Here is a 26,234-nt window from a genome sequence, read left to right as displayed (position 1 = left end):
TGAGCTGCAAGGACAGGAGAGCCGACACCTTCCCGACGGAGGCTCTGCCGCGGGTGCATCCCAGGGAGGGGTCCCCAGCCGCCGCCGCCTCCCGAGCTTCGGAGCGCGCAGACCTGCCTTCTCCGCGCACCTCCATCGGCAGGGTCGCCCCTCCCGGCCGTAACCACGGGGCGCCCGAGCGCGGAGCGCGGATCCTCTGCCCTCGGCGCCCGGCTCCTGCCTCTGCTCACGGCCGGCGGGCCCCCCGCGCGCGGGTGCCCCGGACCTGACCGCCGCTGAGCCGCGCGGCTGTGCGGTCCGCGCTCGGGCGGTTGCCCCGCAGGGCTCGCAGGGCTCGCAGGGCGCGCAGGGCTCGCAGCCCGCCCGCCCGGCCGCGCCGGCTCCCGGGGCGCAGAGGGCGCAGCCCGCCGCCTCCTCCGCCTCCTCCGCCTCCTCCGCGTCCTCCGCCTCCTCCGGCCGCGCGCTCCGCGGGCTCCGCGGGCCTCCCCCACCAGCCCGCGCGTCTCCTCCCGCGCCAGCTGAGCTCTCCTGGCCGTCTTGCGTCAAGCATGTCTGGCTCCGGGCGAAAGGACTTCGATGTGAAGCACATCCTGCGCCTCCGCTGGAAACTCTTCAGCCACCCGTCGCCGGCCCCCGGCGGCCCTGCGGGGGGCGGCTGCCTGCAACAGGACGGCAGCGGCAGCTTCGAGCACTGGGGGCCCAGCCAGAGCCGCCTGCTCAAGAGCCAGGAGAAGGGCAGCGTGAGCACTTTCTGGAAGAAGCCTTCCTCTTCCTCCTCTTCTTCGTCTTCCTCCCCGTCCTCTGCCTCCTCCCCCTTTAACCCGCTGAATGGCACCCTCCTGCCTGTGGCCACCAGGCTGCAGCAAGGGGCGCCCGGGCAGGGCACCCAACAGCCAGCCAGGACTCTCTTCTACGTGGAGTCTCTAGAGGAGGAGGAGGTGCCGGGCATGGACTTTCCGGGACCACACGATAAAGGGCTGGTCCTGCCAGAGCTGCAAGTGGAGCCGGCCAACTCGAGCCAGGCAACAGGTGAAGGATGTGGACACAGGTACAGTAAGTCCCCACGGAGCACCTAGCGCCCCCCCCCCCATTTCCACTCGTTTCCTCCGCACCCCCCCCCCCCCGTGTGCGCCTCGGTACTTACTAAGCCCTACCACGTTTCAGGTTTGACATTTTTTGATTGAGAGACGGCAGCTCGGTTCTTATCATCCAAGTTGTTATCTCACTAAAAGTTTGCTAATTCATCTTTACAGGCTCATTCATATGTTTTGTTGTTGTTGTTGTTGTCGTCGTCGTCGTCGTCGTCGGTGGTGGTGTGGTCGCTGTTTCTCTCTGCCGGTCTTCAGAGCTGAGATCGCAAGTTGAATATGTGTGCGTTTTGGTGAATCTGTAAGTGGAGCGGTTGTCACGTTTCTGAGAGGATGGGGTTCCTCTGTCACCTCCTGCCATGGTGTCATGTCAGTCTTGCAGATGGGTGGTGGGAGGTGAAACTTGCTCTAAGCCCCCTTCAGAAGCATCTCATGTACTGACTGGCCTAGAAACTGACCTGGGCTGATATCCAGGATCCCTGGTCTTGAATCTGTATTCCGGGACTAATGAGGTGGGCAAAAGAGGCCACTGGACAGCAGTATTTTCTCTCTGTGTCTTATTTTTTTCTTTTGTGAAATATGGTGCAATTCTCTATCGTAACTTGCCTTCTTATCCTACTTTGTGTTCACTTTTGCCTTGTTCAGAGTCTTAGAATTAAACTGTTGCTGAGTCCCCTTGCATTCAGCTCTCCTGGTTTGTTGGCTAAGGATGGGATTGTGTATCTTTAGGAAGCAGGTCAACATGTGTGCTTTGTGTATTTCTAATATTACATTCTTCGAGAAGAGTTCTACTTTCAAGACTTACGGAAAATCTTCACACACATAAAACTTCTAAGTTTTACATTTTTAGAGAATCGACTCATTATTCTGCATTAGATCATTACTACTTTTGGCATAGAGTGAGGATATGAAAAGATTTGCATTTAAATTCATATGATATCAGAATACATTATTGAGGAACCATAGGAACTATAGGAAAATGATAATGAATGTGTTAATGAAATTTAACTATCACTTAATAACAAATTAGAAACAGAAACAACTTTTAAACTTCTGGTTGATTGAATCAGCTTCTTATAAAGTTGATTAAGTCACAAAGGGAATGCATAGAGCAAAATAATATTATAGTCGCTCTTTAATTATTTGACAGATGTGAAGTTAAAGATTTAAAAAATCACCCTTAAAATTTTCAATTATATGAATTATTTGGATTTGAATTGGAATTTTAAGACCCTTGAACATAATCTGTGAAGACATTTATTATCACGTAATATTATTAAAGTTTAATTTAAAATGTTCAAGTATGACAAAGTTTTTTCCATATAAAGCAGACCCAAATAAAAGTTTATCTATTATTCAATTAAGTACGATACTTAACCAAGACAGTTATAACTTTGGATACCATTAATAATATAAAGTAATTTGATTTATGTATTCACTACTTACTATAGTTTTAGATCTTTTTTATTCCAATAAAATATGTTGGCCTTTACCCTCTTTAAGGTAGAAAATATAAAACTTTTTCTTCAGTTTTCAAAAATCATAAGCACTTTGCAGTTCACCTTATGTATTTAAAAGAAAACAGTTTAGGTTAAATATTTGCTAATGACCATATTGAAACTGATATTTTTATAAGTTGGCCAGTTCATGAAAAAAGATTATTTTTTAAATTTTGTAAAGTCTTCAAATCATCTTAAAATTGACCTTCTGAACTATTAACATTTGACAATTTTTATAAATTTGTTTTATAACAAACACATTTTTCAGTAAGTGAGGTATATTTGTCATGAGTAATTTCTGAAGGTTTTCATGTAAGTTGAAGAATTTGAAAATACTAATGAAATACTGACTTAAGAAATTATAATGAACAAAAAATAAAACTAATAACTAATATAGCTCAGTTAGGGACAAAACACCCATTGGGTATAACTTCTGGTTCTCAAATTTTGAACATATACCAGTGTTTTTATTCACAAAGAGTTGTAAGTGAAAAGAATTCTGAAGATAAGCAAGTACCACCAAATCCATCTTAGCTATTGGAATGAGGGTTTCCTATGAGTTCTTACGTGTATAAAATATTGAAAATCAGGTCTTATTTATTTTAAAAATCTTATTAAGACTTAAATCCTTTAGATAAATTTGAAATTCTTACTGGACAAATGAGTTGGCACTGATAATGCGGATTTCATGAGTTCCTAAACCTTCATAGGTCATTGGTTCTATGCTTGTGATTGATGGAAGCCATGCTACTATGCTTGATAGTCACTGCATATAGATATTACACATATATTATAACTACATATGTGTAAATTTTAACATGTGGTAAGAATAGGGTTCACTTTTCAGAAGAGACAGCATTTCCAAAGTTAAGTACTGAATAAAAAATAATATGTAAAACAGTCAGTAATATGGATTTACTTTTGTTTCCATCACAGGACATGCAAAGAATCTGCATAATGTTTATAAAGATCAATGAGTACATAAACTATGTAACCCCTGCATGATAATTTTGATTACTTGGGTCATTATTGTATCACCATACTATGATGTCACATTTGATATTTAGCATTTTGTTTTATCAGTTCTGACTTACATGCTAAATCAATCTTCATGTCTAAAACAAGAGTTGGCCTCTTTTTTTTTCTCTTCATTTTCTGATCTTTTTATTCATCTGGTCCTTTGTTAGGAACATTGTTTTAGACAAGTATAAGTAGCTCAGTTGGTTTAACTTGTTGTTCAAACAGCTGCTACAGGATGCTCAGGGGAAAACTGCCCATAATCTCAGAAATTCTGGAAAGGTCAAACTCTAATGGAGTTTAAACATAAAGGTAGCAAGAAGACACTGGGAAACTAATTTATTGCCTAAATCCAGCCTTTATTTTATCCCATCCTACTAGGCATACATAAACAGACCTGAGTATTCTAACAGCTTAACCATTACACCATTAAGAATTCTAAAATACAGTAATAGGCTTCTGACCTATGTTATTAGTCATTTATTTTCTCTACTTAGTTCTGAACTTTTGTTGGAAAGTATATAATTTTCTAGCTAATCAGATTATCATATGTTTCTGGTGTGGATATTTTTACCCAAAATTCTATAGGTAGTGAACTAAGAACCAAAGGGAAATATTTATATTCTTGCAGTTTGTAGTAACGTGAGTGGGAAAGGAGATGCCATGGTCAACTGCTTGCTTTTTAGTTTTCTCAATTCTCATACAATGCTGTCATCTGATTCCGTGGCCTCAGTTTCTGTCCGTAAACTGTTTTTCTAAATTTGCATCTCAAAATCTAAACGTCCCCTCCTTGACCTCTGATCTCACACCTCTCTTATGGATATCACAGACACAAATAAATACATGTATAAAACTGAACTCATAATCTCCCCCTCTCTCTTGCTCAGTTTCCTTATTTATCTCAGAGAACAGCTCTCTATGCATTAGGTTGCAGAAGCCAAAAATTCCAGGATTGTGTTTGCCAACATCATCTTCCCCATCATTTTTTAATATTCCACCAAGCCCTGTCACTTTTGCTTCAAATATTCCCCTCCTTGGGGCATTTGGGTGGCCCAATTGGTTAAATGTCTGACTCTTGATTTCTGCTCAGGTGATGACCTCAGAGTCTTGGGTTTGAGGTCCCTGTTGGGCTCCACACTCAGAGTGGAGTCTGCTTGAGGATTTTCTCTCCCTCCCTCTCCCTTTGTCCTCCCCCCCTCTCTAAAATAAAATAAATCTTAAAAATTTCCCTCCTCTATCTCTCCTGTATCCCTCCAACTCCTTGTCTACCTAATTCTAAGCTACTGTCCCTTTACAACTCAACTTCTACCACTGCCATCTACATTGTCTTCCCTTATTAATTTTGCCATCTCTAATTCATTCTCCATAGAGGAGTGAATGAAAATCATAAAATGAAAATCTGAAACACTTTGCTGCCTCTATGGCTTTCCTTTTTCTTTGCAAAGCATTTCTGCCACCATCTGACCATAATCCATACTGCTAAGCCCTGTATGATCTGTACTTTGTCTATTATCAAGGTCCTTCATTCTCCAACCTCCCCCGCACCTTCTGTCTTCCAGACTCAGGGTCCTCCCGTAGTGTTTTCCTCTACCTTTGGGCCTCACAAACTTATTTTGTCCCGTTCTATAGTGGTTCTTCTTCCCTCAACCCACCCTTTTCTGCATTCATTCTTATTGATAATTGAAATGTCTTAAGTAAGAGCTTTGTACCTTTCTCAAAGAAGCGTTCGTTGATACCCTGGGCAAATTAATTTAAAATTTTTAAATTTATTACATCTGCTTACTTTTTGTTCTTAGAGTAACTGCTCTCTACTTTTTCTTCAATTTCTCCTTGTCTCCTGTAACCATATATTAATATCTGTGTTGTTTTTATTGTTTGTCTCTAACAAAAATTGTCTAGTGGACAGTTATTTTCTATTTTGCTCATCATTTTGTCCCTATGGTAGAGCATATAGTTACTCAATAAATACCATTAAGTGAATAAATACTTGTCATCATCATAATGAGTGACATTGATTAAGAACTTCCTATTTGCCAGATAGCATGTTGAATATTTATATTGTGCAACTTAATATTCAGAACAGTCCTTTGATTCTGGCACAATTATGCATCCCTTAGGTATAATGATTACATAGATGAGAAGACTGAGATATAGACAGGTAATTAATTTGCCCAGAATCACAGGCTTCTAAGTAGTACAGCTGCACTTTGAATCCTTGCTATCTGACTCCAGATACCATATTCCAGGCCACTGTGACAATTCTCCTTTCCCTCTGCTTAAACAAAAAAACAGAACTAAAGAAAAGAAGATATAGTTAAGGTGTGCTCAAATAGTTTTCTTATTCCCTTGGTTTGAATGTTTAAATAAACTTCTTAAAATAATAGTTATGGACAATGTCTGATAAGGCTTGAAGATGATTTCTTAGCCCAAGTTAGAAGATACCCAATTTTTTTTCCTGAAATATGGGTTATTCCATGTGTTTTACTTTATAATGAAAACTATGAAGAAATAGAGGAAACTAATTTAATTTTGGAATCCAAAAGAGAGCTTTCTGATAGAAAATCTGTTTCTGAGGTGCCCTAGTGGCTTAGTTAGTAAAGCACCTGGTTTCAGCTCGGTTAGTGATCTCATGGGTCATGGGGTTGAGCCTCACTTGGTACTCTGCACTCAGCGGGGAGTCTTCTTGAAGATTCTCTCTGCATCTCCCTCCACTCTTGCATGTGTGCTCTCTCTCTCTCTCTTCTCACCCTTCTCTCTCTCTCTCAAATAAATAAATCATTTTTTAAAAAAAGAAAAGAAAAAAAAGAAAATCTGATTCTGAGGGTCAAACAATAGATACAGAAAATGTTCACTAGAAGAAAGCATACACCATTAAAATCTCATGGAGGTTGATGAGACCTAAACCACATATTTGTTGAGGGTGAAAAGGAATCAGCCTTGCCTCAGTCAAAAGGAAAATTCAACTTTAAAAATGGTTAGAGACTCCTTCTTCAGGAAAGCAATTTTCAAGCTATGTTTTTATGGAACACTAAAATGAAATCATGTTCATGTTTTTCCTGTAAACCCAGTTTCATAGTGAAAGAGTATGGGATGATTTTACTCAATTTTATGTCTCCTTGGCTAATTTATCCCAGGCTGGTGTATTATACAGTCTACCACTATTTAAACCAGAACTAGCAACAAATAATACCTTATTTGAGTCGTTCTTTTACTTATTTCAGGATGGATTTATCAATATTATGTGGTATTTTATGAAGAAACCCACAATTTTCAGTGCCCTTCCCTCTCAGCAAGTTTGCTTCAGGCAAACTAAGATTATAATGGAGAAAGAAATGTGGTCACTAGGTTGGATTTGCAGGTATCCACAACTCCAGAGCCATTTGAAAGAAAGATGTGAATATAAGTGCAAAATGAAACAAATACAACTTTGAATTATAATAAACAAAGAAAAGCTATGAGAATTGAAGAACTATTGTTGGCTTTACATTGATGAATTTTTAATGACTACTATGTAAACTATGTTATTAACTTCTTTAAGGTACAAGTTTAAATAATCTAAAAATAATCCCTGTCTAATTAAAATGAGCATGTGGCTAATATAGATTATAGTATTGATCAGAAAATTGTTTTTGTTGGCTTATTTTTCTAAGTCTCAAAAGATAATTTGTGTATCTGGAGAATAGTATGCTTTTCATGACTACTTAGCTGATATGCTTCTAAGTCACATTTCATTGGTTTTGACCAAGAGCTCATATGGAATTTACTGAAAACTTAAATCTGCAGCATATTTTAGTTTCAAGTTTCTGAAAATTAAAATGTGCATTTTATTTTATTTTTATTATTTTTTTAAGATTTTATTTATTTTTTCATGAGAGACACAGAGAGAGAGAGGCAGAGACAGAGACATAGGCAGAGGGAGAAGTAGGCTCCATGTAGGAAGCCCAATGTGGGACTCCATCCTGGGACTCTGGGATCATACACTGAGCCAAAGGCAGACACTCAACCACTAAGCCACCCAAATGTCCCAAAATGTGCAGCATTTTAAACAGAGTCTTTAAGTAACAAGACTTTACTGATTTTATTTCCAAAATAACTGCAGGTGTTTTTGTGTTAGTTGTAAAACAAATGCTATGAAATGGACATACTAGTTTGGGCCAAATAATAATTTACCTTTCTACATTTAAAATAATGTTATTCAAAACTTTGAAGAAAACATCTTATATATACACAGATAATCTGAGCAGCATTAAAGATTCAAGACTTGGTAAGTCAAGCATAGGCAAAACAACAACAACAACAACAACAACAACAAAAACCTGTTGCACTATATAAGTTTGAGGTTGGCTACATAGCTGACTTTTCTGGCTAGAATTTGAAGACAGATTGATGCTTATGAAAGCTTAACATAGTTTTTCCTGACCAGAGAGAATATGTGCTTATAATTTAGGATCCCAATAAAAATCTGTTTTGAATATACTATGAGGTAAATCATTTTGACTGAAGATCATGTCACAGAAATATTGCTTTTTGAAAGTGATCTGCAAGTCTCCAAAAATAACAAAGAGTGGAAGAAGTTGATGTTAATTCTAATTCTGGCCTTTCCTATTCCTTTGGTGGCCTTAGTCTAGTTTAGATAACTGATTCTCATAAGAAATCTTTCAGTTTGAGTTCTTATCATAATTGTTTGTAACACTGTGTCCTGGTAGGTCATCCAGGCACCATTTTTCTTGGTGATATTGATTGACATTTGTTCATGCAAATCAGCATTTTCATCTCAACCAAAATATAGTGGAACAACTTAAATTATGAGGTCAGAAAATTGGTAGAGGAAGAGTTCAATAATTTCATAGTGTTTTAGAAGGTGAATGCCAGAAACCTCTTTTTATCAACAATAAAATATACAATTTTGTTTTGTTTCTTTTTTTTTTAATTTTTATTTATTTATGATAGTCACACACAGAGAGAGAGAGAGAGAGAGAGAGGCAGAGACACAGGCTGAGGGAGAAGCAAGCTCCATGCACCAGGAGCACAATGTGGGTTTCGATCCTGGGTCTCCAGGATGGCGCCCTGGGCCAAAGGCAGGCGCTAAACCGCTGCGCCACCCAGGGATCCCTTGTTTTGTTTCTCTAGTAGATTGTAATCTTACTAAAATATCCAAGATGTTTCTTTAGGTCAATATTCAAAGGTTCAGAGCTTCAGAGAAAATGCAAAAATAGCTTTTGGAAAGAAAACTGTTTTTAAAATCTATTATTTTTAAATTTATGAATACCAAAACATCCTGACTTTCTAACTCTGAGAGTCAACCTCAAACTCTACTATTTTGAAAATAAATTTGGAGTTGTTTTTGTCATTTGTAATAAAATTTAAATTCAATTCCTACTTTTTTAGTTACCTTACCTTTGCTGTACTGGTATGTAATTTCAGTAGAGAAGTTGACACAAATCAGTACCTAGATATTTCATATTTGGTGATCCCCTGATGATCTTTAAACATTTTGTGTAATTTTTTTCTCAAAAGCCATGACATTTTGTATATAATTAGTTTATGATTCTGGTTTGCAGTGGCTTTGGTTCAATCAGTAAACTATTAGTAGCAGTAGGGATATGTTCATATCATCTGTATATAAATTATAGGTTGTTAAAAATAATTAAAATGACAAAAATCCTGGGCCAAATAATATTCTAATAATTTTATTAAAGTCACTATGAAAGAACTGGAACTCCTGTCTCTGGCTGAGATAGAATAACAGGGACTGAACTTATCCTCTCACCTGAAACAGCAACAAAAAGCAAAAGAAGGAAGGAAGAAAAGAAAGAAAGAGGACAAAGGCAAAAAGAAATAAAGAAAGAAAAGGGGGAGAAGGAAGGGATAAAGAAGGAAGGAAGGAAAAGAAAGAAAGAGGACAAAGGCAAAAAGAAATAAAGAAAGAAAAGGGGGAGAAGGAAGGGATATATGAAACAACATTTTCAAGACATTGAACATCAGATTCTGAGAGTGATTCTTCGGATGTGGAAAGCAAGTGAAAGAACCCTGTGATTGTCTCTTTTTACTGCCCTGAGAGGGATTCCAGGCACTGATACAGACAAGGAGAAACCAGGAGAAATGTGATAACCACCCTAAACTGAAGGGATGGAGCTGAATGTCCAGGGAGTCCAAGGCAGTAAGATATCATAAGACAGAGTGTCATAAAAATGACCTGTACAGGGATCCCTGGGTGGCGCAGCGGTTGGGTGCCTGCCTTTGGCCCGGGGCGCGATCCTGGAGACCAGGGATCGAATCCCACATCGGGCTCCCGGTGCATGGAGCCTGCTTCTCCCTCTGCCTGTGTCTCTGCCTCTCTCTCTCTCTCTCTCTCTCTGTGACTATCGTAAATAAATAAAAATAAAAATAAATGACCAGTACAGAGAGAAAACTCCAAAATTCTGTGGAATTACCCTTTGAATATTTAGCAGATCAGTATTCGGTGGAATAATGACAGATACATGTGTTTAAGAAACAACCCAAGTCTTGGGAAAGAACTGTACCAGAACCAGAACTGTAACACCTGTTCCTAACAATCAGAATGGTGTAATTCATGGAATTAGACAAAGTATTTGGAGGGATATTATATTAGTAATAGGAAATGACTAACCCTAGAATAAACAATGCGATGGTTCCACTTAACAAATCTTAACAGCAAGACCCAAAAATATCAAACTGTTTACAAGTAATGTTAACTGTGCCTTGGAACAAAGTTGAAGAATAAATAAATAACTATTTATTATTTAAGTATGTAATACCAAACAAGGTAATTTTTGCAATGTCTGACATCAAATTGAAGATAACTAATCAACAAAGAAGTAGGAAAATATGAACCATAATGAGGACCAAATTCAATCAATTAAAACTGACTTAAAACTGTAGCAAACAAGGTCATTAATGCAGTTAAACCATATTTCAATACTCAAGTAGTTAAATAGGGTCATGTAGACAGGAAAAAAATCAATATCAAGCTGCTAGGCCAAAATAAAACTATAATACCTGAGATAAAAAATATGCTGGGTGAAATTAATGACAGAGCACAGATTGCAGGAAGACATGGCACCAGCTGGTGCAAGGAGTGGAAACCATCAGAAATGATAACTACATGAGTTAAAAATAAGATTATGCTTTATTTTTAAATCTGGAACATTTGAAAGTTATATGATGGTTAAACAAATAAAAATACTATATATGAGGGTTTGTTTACCATATGTATAAGATAAATGTGTCACAACAATAGCTTTCAGACTGGGAAGGGAGAAATGAAAGTAAAGTATTATAAGGTTCTTATACTAAGTGTAAAATGGTATGTCACTTGATGGTAGTCTCAGAACTATATTATAAATTCTAAAGCAACCACTAAAATAACAAAACAATGATAAACAGCCAGAAATCCAAAAAAGAAGATAAAATGCTGTCATAAAAATTATTTAATTAATCCAAAAAAGAGGAAATGGGCACAAAAGTGGGGCAAATAGAAAATGCACAGTACACTTACAGTCTGAAACCTAACTATACTAATAATTACATTAAAAGCAACTGCTCTATGCATCTGTAATTAAAAGGCAGAGATTATCAGTCTGTATAAAAAGTCAGATCTAAGTATATTTTGCTTGCAAGAAGTACACTTTAAAAATAAACACTTGTGTTGGTTATAAGGAAAAGTATAGAAAAGATATAGCATACTAAGATTAATCAAAAGAAAGCTGAAATGAATATATTCATACTAGATGAAATATGACTCAGAAAAAGAATAGGGATGCCTGGGTGGCTCAGTGGTTGAGCACCTGCCTTCAGCCCGGGAAGTGATCCTGCAGACCTGGATCAAGTCCCACATCAGGCTCCCTGCATGGAGCCTGCTTCTCTCTCTGCCTGTGTCTCTGCCTCTCTCTCTCTCTGTCTCTCATGAATAAATAAATAAAATCTTTACAAAACAAAACAAAACAAAGAATATTGATCTGCTGACAATCTTGAACACCTACAGGTAACATCATAATGTTGAAAGAATAAATATGTTTCCTCTAAGACCTGGAGCAAAATGAGAATGCCTTCTCTCAGTTTTATTAAACAGTATCGGAGATGCTAGTTAGTTCAACAAAGAAACCAAAAGAAATAAAGAGCGTTTATATTGGAAAGTAAGAAATAATGATTTTGGGATACCTGGGTAGCTCAGTGGTTGAGCGTCTGCCTTCAGCTCAGGGCATAATCCCAGGGTCCTGGGATCGAGTCCCCCGTCAGGCTCCCAGCATGGAGCCTGCTTCTCCCTCTGCCTGTGTCTCTGCCTCTCTCTCTCTCTCTCTCTCTCTCTATGTCCATCATGAATAAATAAATAAAATCTTAAAAAAAAGAAATAAAATAGGTTTAATTTGTACAAGAATTAACCTTATATAAAAATGAAGTAACATGGTCTTTTTTGCAGATATAATTGTTTATTAGAAAGAATTTTTATGGAATGCAAAACAGATAATGACTTTTTTAAGGTGGCAGAATAGAGAATGAGTATACAAAGATCAATTATATTTCTATATATTATCAAGGAAAAACTGGAAACTAAAAATATAAAAATAATAAATTTCATAGTAACATCAATAAACTATGATATGCTTAATAATAAATATGACCACAAATTATGAATGACTCATCCACTGAAAACAATACAGCCACTCTGATAGAAATTAAAGACCTAAATAATGGAAAGATATACTATATTCATGGGTAAGAAAAATTACTATTAATAAGATGTCAATTCTTTCCTAGTTTGTCTATAGATTATACACATCCTCCAAGAAAATCTCTGCATTTTTTCAAATAGACAGACTGATTCTAATATCCGTTGAAAAATTTAAAAGACCTAGAATAAACAAAATAACTTTAAAAAAATGAATATATAGTTGAGGACTACCACTACTGATTTCCAGACTTGTTATGAAGCTACCCACAGTAATCAAGACAATGTGGTAGGGGTGCCTGGGTGGCTCAGTCTCTTAAGTGTCTGCGTTGGCTCAGGTCATGATCCCAAGGTCTTGGGATTGATTCCCACATCAGGGCTCCTGGCTCAGTGGGGAACCTGCTTCTCTGTCTCCCTCAGCCCCTACCCCCACTCAAGCTCATCATACTCACTCTAATTCTTTCTTAAATAAATAAAAATCTTTAAAAAAAAAAAGACAATGTGGTATCAGGATAACAATATGTAAGTCGATTAATGGGGAATGGATAAATAAAATGGATAAATAACTCTGATAATAGCCATATTATGATATACGTTAAGCTATTAAAAAAAAGAATAAACAACTGATCATTAAACACCATGATTAAATGAAAAAACTTTATGATAAGCCAAAAAACTTAACTGTGTGATATATTTTGTCCTTAACAGTTACCTATTATAAGTCAGACAAACGTACTCATTTTATTGATTATTCATACTTTTAATAGAAATTTGAATCTCACTTGACTTGAATCATTTATTGGGGACACCCAGGTGGCTCAGCAGTTGGGCATATCTGCCTTCTGCTCAGGATGTGATTCCAGAGTCCTGAGATGGAGTACCACATCAGGCTCTCTCATGGAGCCCTCTTCTCCCTCTGCCTGTCTCTTTCTCTCTCTCTGTCTCTCATGAATAAATAAATAATTTTTTTTAAAAAGAATCATTTATTGGAGTCAAATACCTCTTGAATTTGATACATGGCCTAACAGTTATCCACTGACATCTTGTAGAACTTGATAATGAAATATTCACACTGAATCTTTTGCTGTCTTCCTCTTGGCAGCAGATGACAAAGAAGGGAAGGCTAAACAGTTTTATAATAAGTGTCTCTGCAAAGAAAGTTCAGAAAGCCTTGCCATGTGACCACAAGAAACTTTATCTTGAGACAATAGAAGCATCTCCATTGCCAGTACTATAACAGCAGCTATATTACCCATGAGCTTTACCTTAATGGCACAAAAGGGAAGAAGCTATGTCCTGTCTTCTTCTCTGACTTCTCCTTATATTTTACCAGATGACTTGAAAGTACCACAGGCCTATTTTTTCATAGAGAAAAAAAGGGCTCCTTTTTCACTCCTTCTTGTCCTAGTAGATATAAAATATTTACATGTAATCATTCTCCCTAACAACAGCCTTTGACTTTTAAATAGATTTCTTATCAGGTGTATTTTCAGCTGTAAAATGAAATTTGTATTAGTTATAGAGCCCCTGAAAGACACAATTTAAAAATATTCTCTGAATGTAAATTTTCTTTTACTTTCCCCACATAGATACATCTATTTGAAATCTTAACTAAAGTTCAAGACTCTTTTGTATGTGTCCTCACTCATACTCTTTGCTTCATACCAAATTTTTCTCTAGGTATGATAAATATTTTAATTCATCTTCAAAAAACTCCAGAAAAATATCTTTATAATATCACAACTAAAATATGTATGGTCTATAAATATTGATAATTTTATATAGCATGTGTTTCTGTAAGTTAATAGTATTTGCCTTCAAATATATCAGCCTCCACAGTTGCATGTTACAATAGAAAAAAAAAAACTGGATTTGGCATTAGAAAACCCTAGTTTTAGAGTAAACTGCTTTGTGTAGGAAAATCTCACCATTGCTACTTAAATTGCTTTTTATCTCATTTTGTCATTATAATATGATGGGATGTGGCAAAAAATACATCATATCTAAAGTACTCTAGTCTTGCCACCACAAAAGGAAACAGTGGATCCTTACCTATAATTGATTCAGCTTGATTCCCACTATAGCAGCATGAATTAGGCTGCACTTGGACTACTTAAGATATGAAGTAAGCTCTAATTTGAACACTCAAGGTATATTCTGAGCCAGATGTACCCCAAGGAAAACACTAAATGTTCCTTCACTTAATGAAAACTCTTTTAAATCAGTTGTTCATTTCCAGACAATATGCCAGCTTCCTGAGATACAAAGAGACACATAAAACTCCTTTTTTTTCAGAGTAAAAAACTAGTAATAAACATTAACAGATAAGTAATTTAGAAATTTAACTTGTGCTGTACTAAATATGTATTAAAAGATATTTTTAGAAGTACAGGAAAGGAAGGCTTCAAAAAGGTCTTAATAAAGTTCAGATAAGCATCAGCATGTACAGTTGTCAATTAGAAAAAAAAAAAAAAAAGAGCAAGTGAGTTAACATGGCTATGCCTGAGTGAAAAGTCAGGTAATCTGGCTGAGGCTATAGAGCAGAGTCACACAACAAGGGGCTTTCTAAATCATATTAAAGACTTTGGATTTTGTGTATGGTGACTATGAATGAACCTAGCAGATGAGATTCAAACTTTAGAAAATTTCTTTATTACAATGTATGAGATGGACGAAAGAGAAGATGGGAGAAGCTAGAAGTGCAGAGCCCCATTAAAAGGCTCAAACAACAGCCCCAGTAAGGAACTATTACTAAAAAAATGGGGGGGGGGAGGGCAGAAGGAAGGAAAGCATTTAGGAAATAAAATGCCTCAACCACCAATTAATTGAGGTTTAATTGTAAGGGAGATAAGAAGATCTGTAGTTCTGGACTGACAAATGGATGGACTTCTTTGCTGTGCTACAAAGTGGACAGTGCAGGAAGCTAGAGGGGAGAGTATAATTGGAGTCCAGTAAGTAGCTAACATAAATACTTTAATTTTTGTTTTAGTACTTGTGCAGTAGTTGTTATGGGGTAAAACAATGACATAGAGAAGCTAAAATTTAGGAAAATGTAGTTAAAGGATATGTAGAGACTAAAGATGTCACATGAAGACTAGATCTGGATAATGACAGCTATTTGAATATGTGGCCATGAGAATGAGTTAGTGACTTGAGTTAAAGGCGTGGAATTCAAGGGACGGGCAGCAGGAGTTACATTGTTTGGTAAGTCATCTATAGAAGATTGAATATGCTCAGGAATATAGTTGGATTTGAGGGTTGTCAATGTCTTCAGTAATTAGAAGGCATAAAAACAGAAATCTGAGAAATTTTAATACAAATGAGTCACTTGAGTCTTCAAAATAGAAAGGACTTTGTTGCTTGAGGATGAAAGTTTCATAGGTGCACAAATGCAGGTGTTATAGCTCCAGGTGCCATAGCTGTGAGGAATATGAATAACCTCCCAATGAGAGGGGTGCAAGAGAAGCAAAGTGATGTAAAAAACACTTTTGAAAGGAATACTTCAATTTTCAGACTGTAAATCTCAAAAAAATAAGCTGAGGCAAAATTCACATCTTAATGTGTAAAGGACTATGAAAGAACAGAATGAGTAGTGAAGCTTGTATTTTGTGCAATGGTCAAGGATGGTAAGGGCTAGGAGCATTAATGAGATTAATTGGATATTCTTCAATATAAACCAATGGTGAAAAGTTGGTAGATTTGAGTCGATTCTTCAAGTACTTTCAGAAGGGTTATGATTAGTTATATGTCTCATCAAGCATTTGAGAGATTTTTTTCACAAGTAAGAAAGAGAGAGTGGGGTTGAGTGCTGTCATTATGAACAGTCCCAGGGCAGTCCCCCCTCATGTGATCTGTGGGACCCAAGAAAAATGAAAATTATTAAATATTAATCATTTAAAAATTATCAATTGTCATTAAAAATTACTAGGAATTTAAAGACCAAGACAGTAAAGCATAAAACCAAGGACCTTTCTGAACCTACGTCCCTTTATGACTATGCAGGTCCACATTCATGAAGCTAGCCTTGAATAGGACTGTGACCACAGAACATAAAAAGTTAGGGACGCCTGGGTGGTGCAGTCAATAAGTGACTGACTCTTGGTTTTGGCTCAGATGATGATCTCAGGGTGTTGAGATCAAGACCCTGTCTAGCTCTACACTCATCATACCGTCAGCTTGGGACTCTCCCTCTCCCTCTGCCCTTCCTGTTCATGCTCTCTCTAAAAATCAATAAATAAATCTTATAAAAAAGAATGTAAAAAAGTTGACATAATTCGTAAAGCAACCTCATTTACACAACACTAGGACTAAGATGCATTTTGGAAAGTCAAGAAATAGAAAATCACTTCCAGAGTAAACAGCTACATCTTCAGTGAGTTTCATCAAAATTTATAAATGATCATATATCATTACCAAGCTCACAAAATGCTTACTAAAATATGCTTTTTAAATTTATTAATTTGAGCTGGTAAATAACTTCCCCAAACAATATAATACTTCTAAAATATCTAACAAAGGAAGGCTATTGGAATCAAGAAGCCCATATCAAAAGCTTCAGCTTCAGGGAGCTTAAAAATATGTGTAGTCAGCGCCACTTCAAAATAGTTTTTCAGTATTGACACACATGCCTATAATTTCCTCTGTTGAGATTGACATATTAATAAAAATGATTCCTACACGAATTCTTTAGAAAAAAAGAATTTATGAGTAGCTTTGTATTTCATTCAGCTTTACCCGATTGTACACTAGCTTGGAGAATTGCACTGGTCCAGGAGTTAGTCAAGGAGAAGTAGACCAAAGTGAGCTAATGCAGTATCATCAACCTCTATACAAGGACTTCAAAGTAACATATTCAGAAGAATCGTGATTGCCACAATCTCAGGAAGCATCCATCTTATCATTTCTTATTGACCTACAATTATATCATGAAGTCAAGTAGAACTTTCTTATTAAAAAGTATTATGTTAAAAAATAAACAAAATGTAAAGCATTACATTTTATTTAAATGTTCAGATAAATTTGACTGAAGGTATAAAAGTAAATTGTCAATTGTTCTGGACCTTGCTTTCTTCAGACAGAGAAACTGGAAGTTAAAAATTGGAAGAAAGGAGGACACACTTGAAATTACAAATGCAGGATTCCTTAAAATAATTATAGAAGCTTTATGATGGAGGTTAATCTCTCTAGCAAATATATCTAAAATAGAAATTATGTCAGGATACTCATTTCTATTAAGTAAATGGCTTAAATTCATGTGGTTATAATACATGGGGTTAGAAATAATCAGGAATATTTCATTGCCTGATAAGAATGTAATTTTCTGTAGTGTGGGGACGTGGAGGGAGCAATGGGACAATATCTATTGGTATGAATGCACATACAAGTCCTGTAACTCAGGAACACAAATTTTGAGAACATACCCTTCAGAAATAAAAATACTGACATTAAGGAACATTCATGCTGCATGCTTGCTCATCAATAGAAGAATGAAAAAAATAATTTTATATTCATCAGGCAAAACACATGATATAAAATATATGATATGAAATATATTTTGTAAATCTAAGAGGTAGGAAACGAATAAGGATGTTTAATAAAGATGAATACAAAATGTAGAGTGTCTCAGGTAAGACTAGTGTTCAATACATAACGCAATTTGAGATATGTGTGTAAAAATAATGGGTGATATATGATTACATTATACTAAAAATCAAAACCAAAAATCTCCACTGCATGTTTATATGTGTAAATTCCCTTGTAAGAACAGTGAATAGTAAAGTCAAACACCACATTTTTACATTTGTTAAATTAAAATTATCAGATTGTTTTCTATGTTCTAGATATGTTACATTGAACTTTATTAAAAGCTAAGAAAATTTTGCAAAAAAAAGTTAATTTATAAAATATTGACTTTGAGAATGATGCATATAATCAGCGTCAAACATTGGTAAATGCCTATTGGAGGTGTTCAAAAAGAGTAATATTGCCATCTATTGGTCATTTATTCACATAGAAGATACGTGGTCCCTTGAAAATAATGATGAGAGGTGATCAAGCAGTTGTAACTGTAAAATATAGAAGATAAATAAGGATGTCAAAATATCCTAAGATACTAATGAATTACTAAGAAATATTTTCTCCTTATTCTTTACATTCAGTTTTCACAACACTATTAAGGTAATTGTGGCCTTGTAAAATGAGTTTGATTTTTTTTTTTTAAGATTTTTTATTTATTTATTCATGAGAGAGAGAGAGAGGCGCAGAGACACATGAAGCAGGCTCCATGCAGGACCAGGCTGCCCTCTCTTTGATTGTTTTTTTTTTTTTTTTAAGTTTCTTTACCTTTGCTGAATTTCTCCTTTTGCTCATGCATTGTTCTCCTAATTTCATTTAGTTGTCTAGTGTTCTTGTAGTTTACTGAACTCCTTTAAGAGGATTAGTCTGAATTATTTGTTGTCAGACAGTTCACAGATCTCCATTTCTTTAGGACCAGTTATTGGAACTTTATTAGTTTTCTTTGATGCTGTTGTGTTCAACCGGTTTCTTTGTGATCCTTATATCCTTGCGTTGGCATCTGCATTTGAGTAACTGATCACTTTCACACTTTTCAGGTTCACTTTTGAAGAAAAGACTTTGACCAGTCTGATCAGCTTGACATATTAGATAGATCAGCAGGTACTTCAGGCAGGCAGGGCTTACTATCAAGTTCCTTGTTGGGTGAGGCCTCTGCCCATGTTCTGAGGTTTCTAGTAGGGAGGGGGTGATGGCCACTGGCTGAGATCCCTGATTGTGTTAGTCTGCTGGTTGGGTTCTTATTCAAGTGGAGCTGCTCGGTAATCTCCTTGGTTGGGTAGAGCTCCTAATATGCTCTGTGGTCAGGTGGGGCCCGCTAGCTGGGCTCTGCAATTATCTATGGGCAATTGGAGCCACAGGCTGTGTTCTCTAGCAGGGCAATGCTACTAGTGAGACTGTGGCTGCACAGGACTACAGGTTGGTTTGATGGGACTCAGGCTGTACTCCTTAACCAGATGGTACCCCTGGCTATGCCACAAAATTAGATAGGGCCACAGGCTGGGCTTCACAATTAGGTAGACCCTTGGCTATGCTCTGCTGTTGTACAAGGTTGTTGTCTGGACTCTATGGTTGACCAGTGCCCTCAACTATATCCTGCAGTGCAGTGGGGCTGCAGACTGTGCTCCATGTTTGAGCAAGATCTTGTTCAGGCTCTTGGTTGGGTGGGACTGCATGCTGTGCTCCATGATCTAGGGGGACACTATCTGTGCAAGGCCTGCTTGGACAAGGCCATAGGCTGTGTTTAATAACTGGGCTGGGCCATAGGCTGGGCTCTGCTGTTGGGTGGGGTTGTAGGCTGGGCAGTACTGGAGGATGGGCTCCCAGGCTGCCCAAGGCCACCGTTCAGACTTCCAGGTTATACAGGGCCAGAAGTTATGCTCAAGAGCCAGGGAGGCCTACTGGCTTGGTTCCTTGCCAGAACAGGTCTGTAGGATGGGCTCCAGGCCTGTCTGGGTTCTATGACTAGGCTTCCTGGTGGAGTGGGACTAGAGGCCATGCTCAGCAGTTGGATGGGGCTACAAAGTTGTTCTCCTACTGTGGCTATCGTATGTTTTTAGTAGTTAGGTGGAGCTTTGAAAATGCTTCTCTGTCCAGTGGGGGCACAGAGTAGGCTTCACTGACAGTATAGCCTGTTGTCAGAATGGCCAGCTGACCTCCCTGGCCAGATGGAACCACTGGCTCAGCTCTGTGGATGGGCAGAACCACCAGTTAGGATCTCTGTTTGGGTGCTGCTATTAAGCAAGAACTCAGTTTGCCAAGATCTGAGCACTGGTTGCTATTAGCCCCACCCCTCTTCTCTCTCACTTTTTAAAGATTTTATTTATTTATTCATGAGAGACACACACACACACACAGAGGCAGAGACACAGGCAGAGGGAGAAGCAGGCTCCATGCAGGGAGCATGACATGGGACTCGATTCTGGGTCTCCAGGATCAGGCCCTGGGCAGAAGGTGGTGCTAAACTGCTAAGCCACCCGGGCTGTCCTACCCCTCTTCTCTGTCTTTGTCTGATCCCTAGCAATTGAGCTACCACAGATTTCCGTCATAAACCCTGGGCAGTGAGACCTGGATGTACACATGGAGCTCACTTTTCCTATGAGAAACTCTGGGGTAACCCTCTTGGTGAGATGCTATGCAACCATGGGGCAGGCGGGATGACGTTAAAGTGAAATTAATGAGGTCCTTCTCAATCTTTGTGGTCCAGGAGGAGGATACACCCTCAACTCCAGGTTCTAGGATATTCACAGCGGTGTCTTGTCTGTGGAGAGTTGCTAGTTGGTCTTCTTGTGAGAGGGACTGATGTCGGGAGCACCCTATGTCAACATTTTCATAACGTCACTCTCCTCAACTTTTTGAATATTCTTGAAATTTACTTAATTTTTCCCCAAATCTATTAAAGAGAATCAAGAATGTCTACTTCCTAAAATACAATAATTTCAATTACTTAAATTATATAGAAGTATAATGTATATATACTTTCAACTATAATGTTGAAAGATACTACCTATAATTCAAATGAAGTTTTGTATTTGAAAAAGACCACACATTCAAATCATGCAAGGCAAATATATGGAGTAATGATTAGAAGGAAAAAAAAATTAACCTGCTAATCATAGATCTGTGTCTTGCTGAATTACATGAGGTTCCAACTCTGCCTTTACCTACCTCACATGTAGATTTGTTGAGTGAATTATAGCAGGGTATCTGAGAGCACTTGGTGACTGACACATTACGCATAACAGTTGAGCAAAGTTGGAAGTATGGTCTATATACCAGAGCTAATGAAGCTAGAGTGAAAATTCTTGCACACATGTCACTTTTTCCCATCAGACCAGAATGTTTCTAGGCTTTAGTATTGCCATGTGTAATTTGCTAGAGAATTTTAATACAGAAATGCAACAATAAATCAGGTAACCTTGCAACCAGTGTTACGTATTAACTTGACAATGTTTTCCACAATGGTCCATTGGCTATTATAAAGAAAATAAATAAAGAAAAAGATATCGGAAAACAAAACGAACAACAAGCAAACACTGGGCTGTCTTTAATTCTCTGGAAGTTTCTCTGAGTTTCTGAAATACCATATCAGGACAGCTTTTCAGAGTCTTTATAAAAGCAACATGCTTCAATTCTAACTCTAGGTATATTTTTCAGAAGATCATCTTGCCCTAAAGCTAGTAATTACAACTAGAGTGTTCTTATTTAGCTATTCTTGCCTTAATAGTTCACATTAAGATTTGTGCTCAGTCAGACTAGATAATCTGGCAACTGATTCTCCTCTTTATTCCACTTCCTTCAGAAGAAACTGTATATTGATTAATCTACTGCTAATCATATCCCTCTCCTACCTGGAATGTGGGATTAAGTTTAAAATAGAGAGCAAAGAACTTTTCCACTGCTTTGAGGTTTCCTTCTGTTGTTTTTTGTTTTTAAGTCTATTTTTACCACAGCAAATGCTTTTCAGAACTCTAACAATTGGAGGATTTATTTTGTTATGTACAAACCCTTGTTACTTCCCCAAATGGAGTTGTTCTGAAAGGTCATTTTGAATTTTCTCCATAGGACACTGTTGGAAAATTCTCAAAGGTCCAATAATTTATGTTAATTGCATTAGAATTGAATTGTCTTATTAGGAATGCTGCTGAAATTCTAATTTGAGGATTACGAAAAAACATTTTTCACCCAATAACTCACATAGCATTGGAGTCAGGGACTCACTTTACACAACATGAGAAACAGGGTCTAATCTAGCTCCGAATCGCTATTGGTCTGCTGTGACCTGTGGAATCTAGATCATACTCTTCCAGAAGCCTTCCATTGATTCTTTCCCCCCCTTATCTTGCTACTGTCTTTTAATTAGAAGATTTCACTCATTTTTAACCTATAATAAGAGATAACAAGCCATGTTTTAATTACCCTCTTTCAAACCTATCTTAAAATAATCACAAAATAGTATTGTATTTTTAAGGGCTATTACTGCTGGCAACAAAAAGAAGAGAGAGAGAAATGACATAAAAAGAAAGTTACAAATCAGTACAATGTTTCAAAAAGTCCTAACCATATTCTTGATAGAGCCAACTTCATGGGCATGCAAACTGTCATTGTCCTCAGAGCCCCATGCTTAGGAGAGTCCCATATTTGTTTTAAGGTTCTACTGTCTCCCTCTTAAAACTCGTAATAATGTTGAATGGCTTCCTGCACTTGTGTTTTTCACTGAGTCTCACAATTATTTCATCAATTCTTGACAATCCTGAGAATATAGGTAGAACAAGTCTTTCCAGTTCCCCAGTCTTAAATATCTTTAACTTTCCTCTTCATAATTCTGCCAATCGTTGCAAATTTTTTATTTTGAAATCATTGCAATAAGTTCCTCATAAAGAGCCCCAAAGTCCTAGGACTATCCCAAACTTCACTTAGATATTATAACTGAAGAGATCAACTGAAGCAATACTTACTTTTGGAAAAGTAATTAGGCTTTTTATTTAAAGGTTATTTATTTATTTATTCATGAGAGACACACACAGAGAGAGAGAGAGAGAGAGAGAGGCAGAGACACAGGCAGACGGAGAAGCAGGCTCCATGCAGGGAGCATGACATGGTACTCAATTCCAGGTCTCCAGGATTGTCCCCTGGGCCGAAGTCAGTGCTAAACCGCTGAGCCATCCAGGCTGCCCGAGTAATTAGGCTTTTAATCATTCTTAGGGTTGCATATATCAACACTATCTTCAGAGTCCTTGAAACCGTAGCTTGGAAAGTAAGATGTCTAGGTGTAGACAGAAGGGAAAGACTATTTTTAGTCGCAGTAGGGACAAGGTAGAGGACATAAGATTTATTCAATTCCTTTCCCATTTCTCCTGCTATCAGTTCTTTTGGCTAGCTCAGCATTTAAGTGAATTGAGAGACAAGAATAATTGTTCATTTTGTATATTTGGAGTAGTATGCGAGGAAAACTAGACAGGCAGGTAGAAATAAGTTTGGCAGCTATCTGTGCCAATGAAGAAGACAGAGGAAGGAATGATGAGATCAAAAGGATGTCCTAAACTCACCTAAGTAGCTAAGGAAGACATTCAAGTTACCGTGGAAAACTGGCAGCCAAAAAAGTCAAAGTACACTCAGAAGGAGTTAGGCTCTTTCTACTTTAGTTGGATAACTTAAATGTTGTGTCTCACAGCTTAATTCTAAACTTTTAAAAACACAATCTACCCAACAGTTTTCTGACATGTCAGAATGTGAATTTTCTATTTTATTCTACATGAGTCTAATAATTTTACCAGGTGAACTTTTGCCTTTATTCCAAGCAGTCCCATTTTCCCAAATTCAATCCAGTCAGCAATGAGTGAGTCGATATACTCTTATATCAAAAAGTTATAGAGGATTGCATTATATTTCTTTAACATAAATCTTAGACAAGTTTCTAGATGCTCTGTGATGACCTCTCTGCTTTGTATAAGAGGGCTCATTTCCATGTAATATCTTGTTTAAAGAATCCAATTTTCTCATGTTAGAAAGAACTGCTGGTAATTTAAAATGAAATTAGTTCTCATGATTGGTAAAATTAAACATAGCCTTTTACCATTTTAGTAAAATATGTAATCTGCAATAAGATATGCATATTATCCTCAAATGTCATTATATTAATTCTTCTTATTTAGTTATTTAAGCATATTAACTAATCTTATATACATATGATGTTAATAAAATATATATGCCAGTTCATTGTATGAACTGCAGTTCTAATTTTCACATAGGTTTTATAACTTAGACTTCATACTCCACCCTTTAATCCCCCAAGGATAAATCAATCAATTTGTGGGAAAGCTGTTTGAGTATGATATAATTGGTTCAAAATGCCATGAGAAAAAAAAAGAGTCATAAAAAAACTCTGTCAAAGCAAACTGATGTCAAATACAAAGTTAAATTTGAAAATAAAGAAAATTATTCAAAAATCTAACAAATTAAGTAAAACCTCCCCCCACACACTTTCTGTGTCAAACATTTCTATGAATTATTTTTCTTTTTTACAATGGGGCTGGATATTTCAGGATCCCAAGAGAAAAAGTTGAAAAAAAAAAAGATATTGCTGCTCTTTAAAGAATATTTTTTGATAATAGTGTCTAGAAATACTTAGATTTTCCCCCCATATTCCTATATCTATCTGAAGGTAAGAATCTCTGGTTATTTGAATGATCCAAGGCTTCAGTACTACTCCACTTTATTTGGTCTTTGGAGGTATTGTGGTAGAGGATGTATGCACTCTTGTGGACCTCAGTAACAAAACCACTATCCGCCACATAGTCAAGGAGAGCATTCATAATTAGCATAAGAATATGAGCATAGCTAAGATGTCAATAAGACGTTCTGGTCAAAAAGTTCAAGACAAAACAATGTATTAGCAGCAGCGAGCTAGGTTTCAGGAGATGGATTACAGCACTGCCATGGAGCAGTGACTCTTCTGTACTTCCCATTTCCTCCCTTTTTGAGCAGGAATATGTATAGCTATTTTCCTATGCTTGTTCCATTGTCATATATAGGGACTATTTAGGGTAGATAATTTGTCTCTACAATCACAGGTCCACAAATGAAGAATACTGCAGTACTATCTGTACTTAATGAATGACACACAGGGGGTCTAATCTGCACATGGACTTGATTTAAACAATAGGATTTGGAGCCTTTGAGTTGACATTATAACAGGATGAGACTCTTGGGAGAAGAGTAAGTGTACTTTGTGTGTGAGAGGAATATGTATCATTAGGGTTAGAGGGTAGATTGTCACAGATATAGGAAATGGTCATCATGTCCATATCCTGTATAATCTCTTTGCTTAAATGTGAATGGGGCACGTAACTTGCTTCTAACAGAATATGGCAAAAATCATGATATTTAACTCCCATGGTTCAGTTACATTATATTGCAGAGGAAATGGGATGATAGATATAGATAGGTATAGATGAAGACAGGTACAAATATAGATATAGAACATAGAGATAGAAACAAATATAGATATAGACAGAGAAAGATATAGATATGACTATACTCTGCAACAATACAGTATGGATTCCCTTTCCTTGCGGGCTTAGAGGAAATCTTATGTCATGTTGTGAGGGAACCTACGGAGAGATCCACATGGCATGGATCTGCTGAAAGAACTAAACAGCAAGGAACTGAATTTGGTCAATCAGCAGAATAAGCCTGGAGGCAGATTCTTCTCCAGTTGAGCCTCCACATGAAAAAGCAGACCAAATAACACTTTGACTGCAGCCTCATAAGTCCTCCATCTTGACCTAACAAAATCAGGAGGTAATAAATACATATGGTTTTAAGCTGTAAATTTGTGGTGATGTGTTATATAGCAATAGAAAATGAGTACACCAACTGTGCCAATTACCCAGAACTGAAGCATTCCCCGTAATATGGGATTTTCCATTTTAAATCTGAGACATCCCTGGAAAAACAGGAACAAATCGGTTATTCTAAACCTCTTAAACCTCCTTCACTTTTTTGTTGGCTCTGATGTGAATTTTATAAGATACTAGGTATATTTTTTAGGATGTTTACATAACTAATCTTTTTATGATATGTACTTTGCAATATTTCTGGAAAAGGGAGTCCCTGGATTGAATTAAAAGAACATAGACATACAACATCCTTAAGAAAAATATTAAAGGAGACAATGATCTTTCAAAGTTGTTGAATTTATCAGTTGAACAAATCTTGGTTGAACAAAATTAGTTTAAATGCAGTTGTATTTCTATATACTAGTAGCAGTCTGAAACTGAAATTTAGAAACAATACAATTTACAATGATATAAAAATCATCAAGCACCTAGGAATACATCTAATGAAAGATATGCAAGTTATCTGCAA

The 26,234-nt window shown here is 37.1% G+C and overlaps 1 protein-coding gene across 2 annotated transcripts in view; it reads left to right on the top strand.

Moving 5' to 3' along the window:
• Positions 1-415: 415 nt before the first annotated feature.
• The window catches only part of KLHL1 (kelch like family member 1), a 435,375-nt gene continuing 409,556 nt past the window's right edge, over positions 416-26,234 (top strand). For both annotated transcript variants that reach the window (XM_049099352.1, XM_035704542.2), the window contains exon 1: positions 416-1,048. In XM_049099352.1, coding sequence (XP_048955309.1) covers positions 549-1,048 — 500 coding nt within the window. In that variant the 5' untranslated portion in view covers positions 416-548. The remainder of the gene's footprint in view (positions 1,049-26,234) is intronic.

Source organism: Canis lupus, chromosome 22 (genome assembly GCF_003254725.2).
Source record: "Canis lupus dingo isolate Sandy chromosome 22, ASM325472v2, whole genome shotgun sequence".
Lineage (NCBI taxonomy): Eukaryota > Metazoa > Chordata > Mammalia > Carnivora > Canidae > Canis > Canis lupus.
The sequence above is the reverse complement of the archived record's forward strand: the minus strand, read 5'-3'. Positions and strand labels throughout refer to the sequence as shown.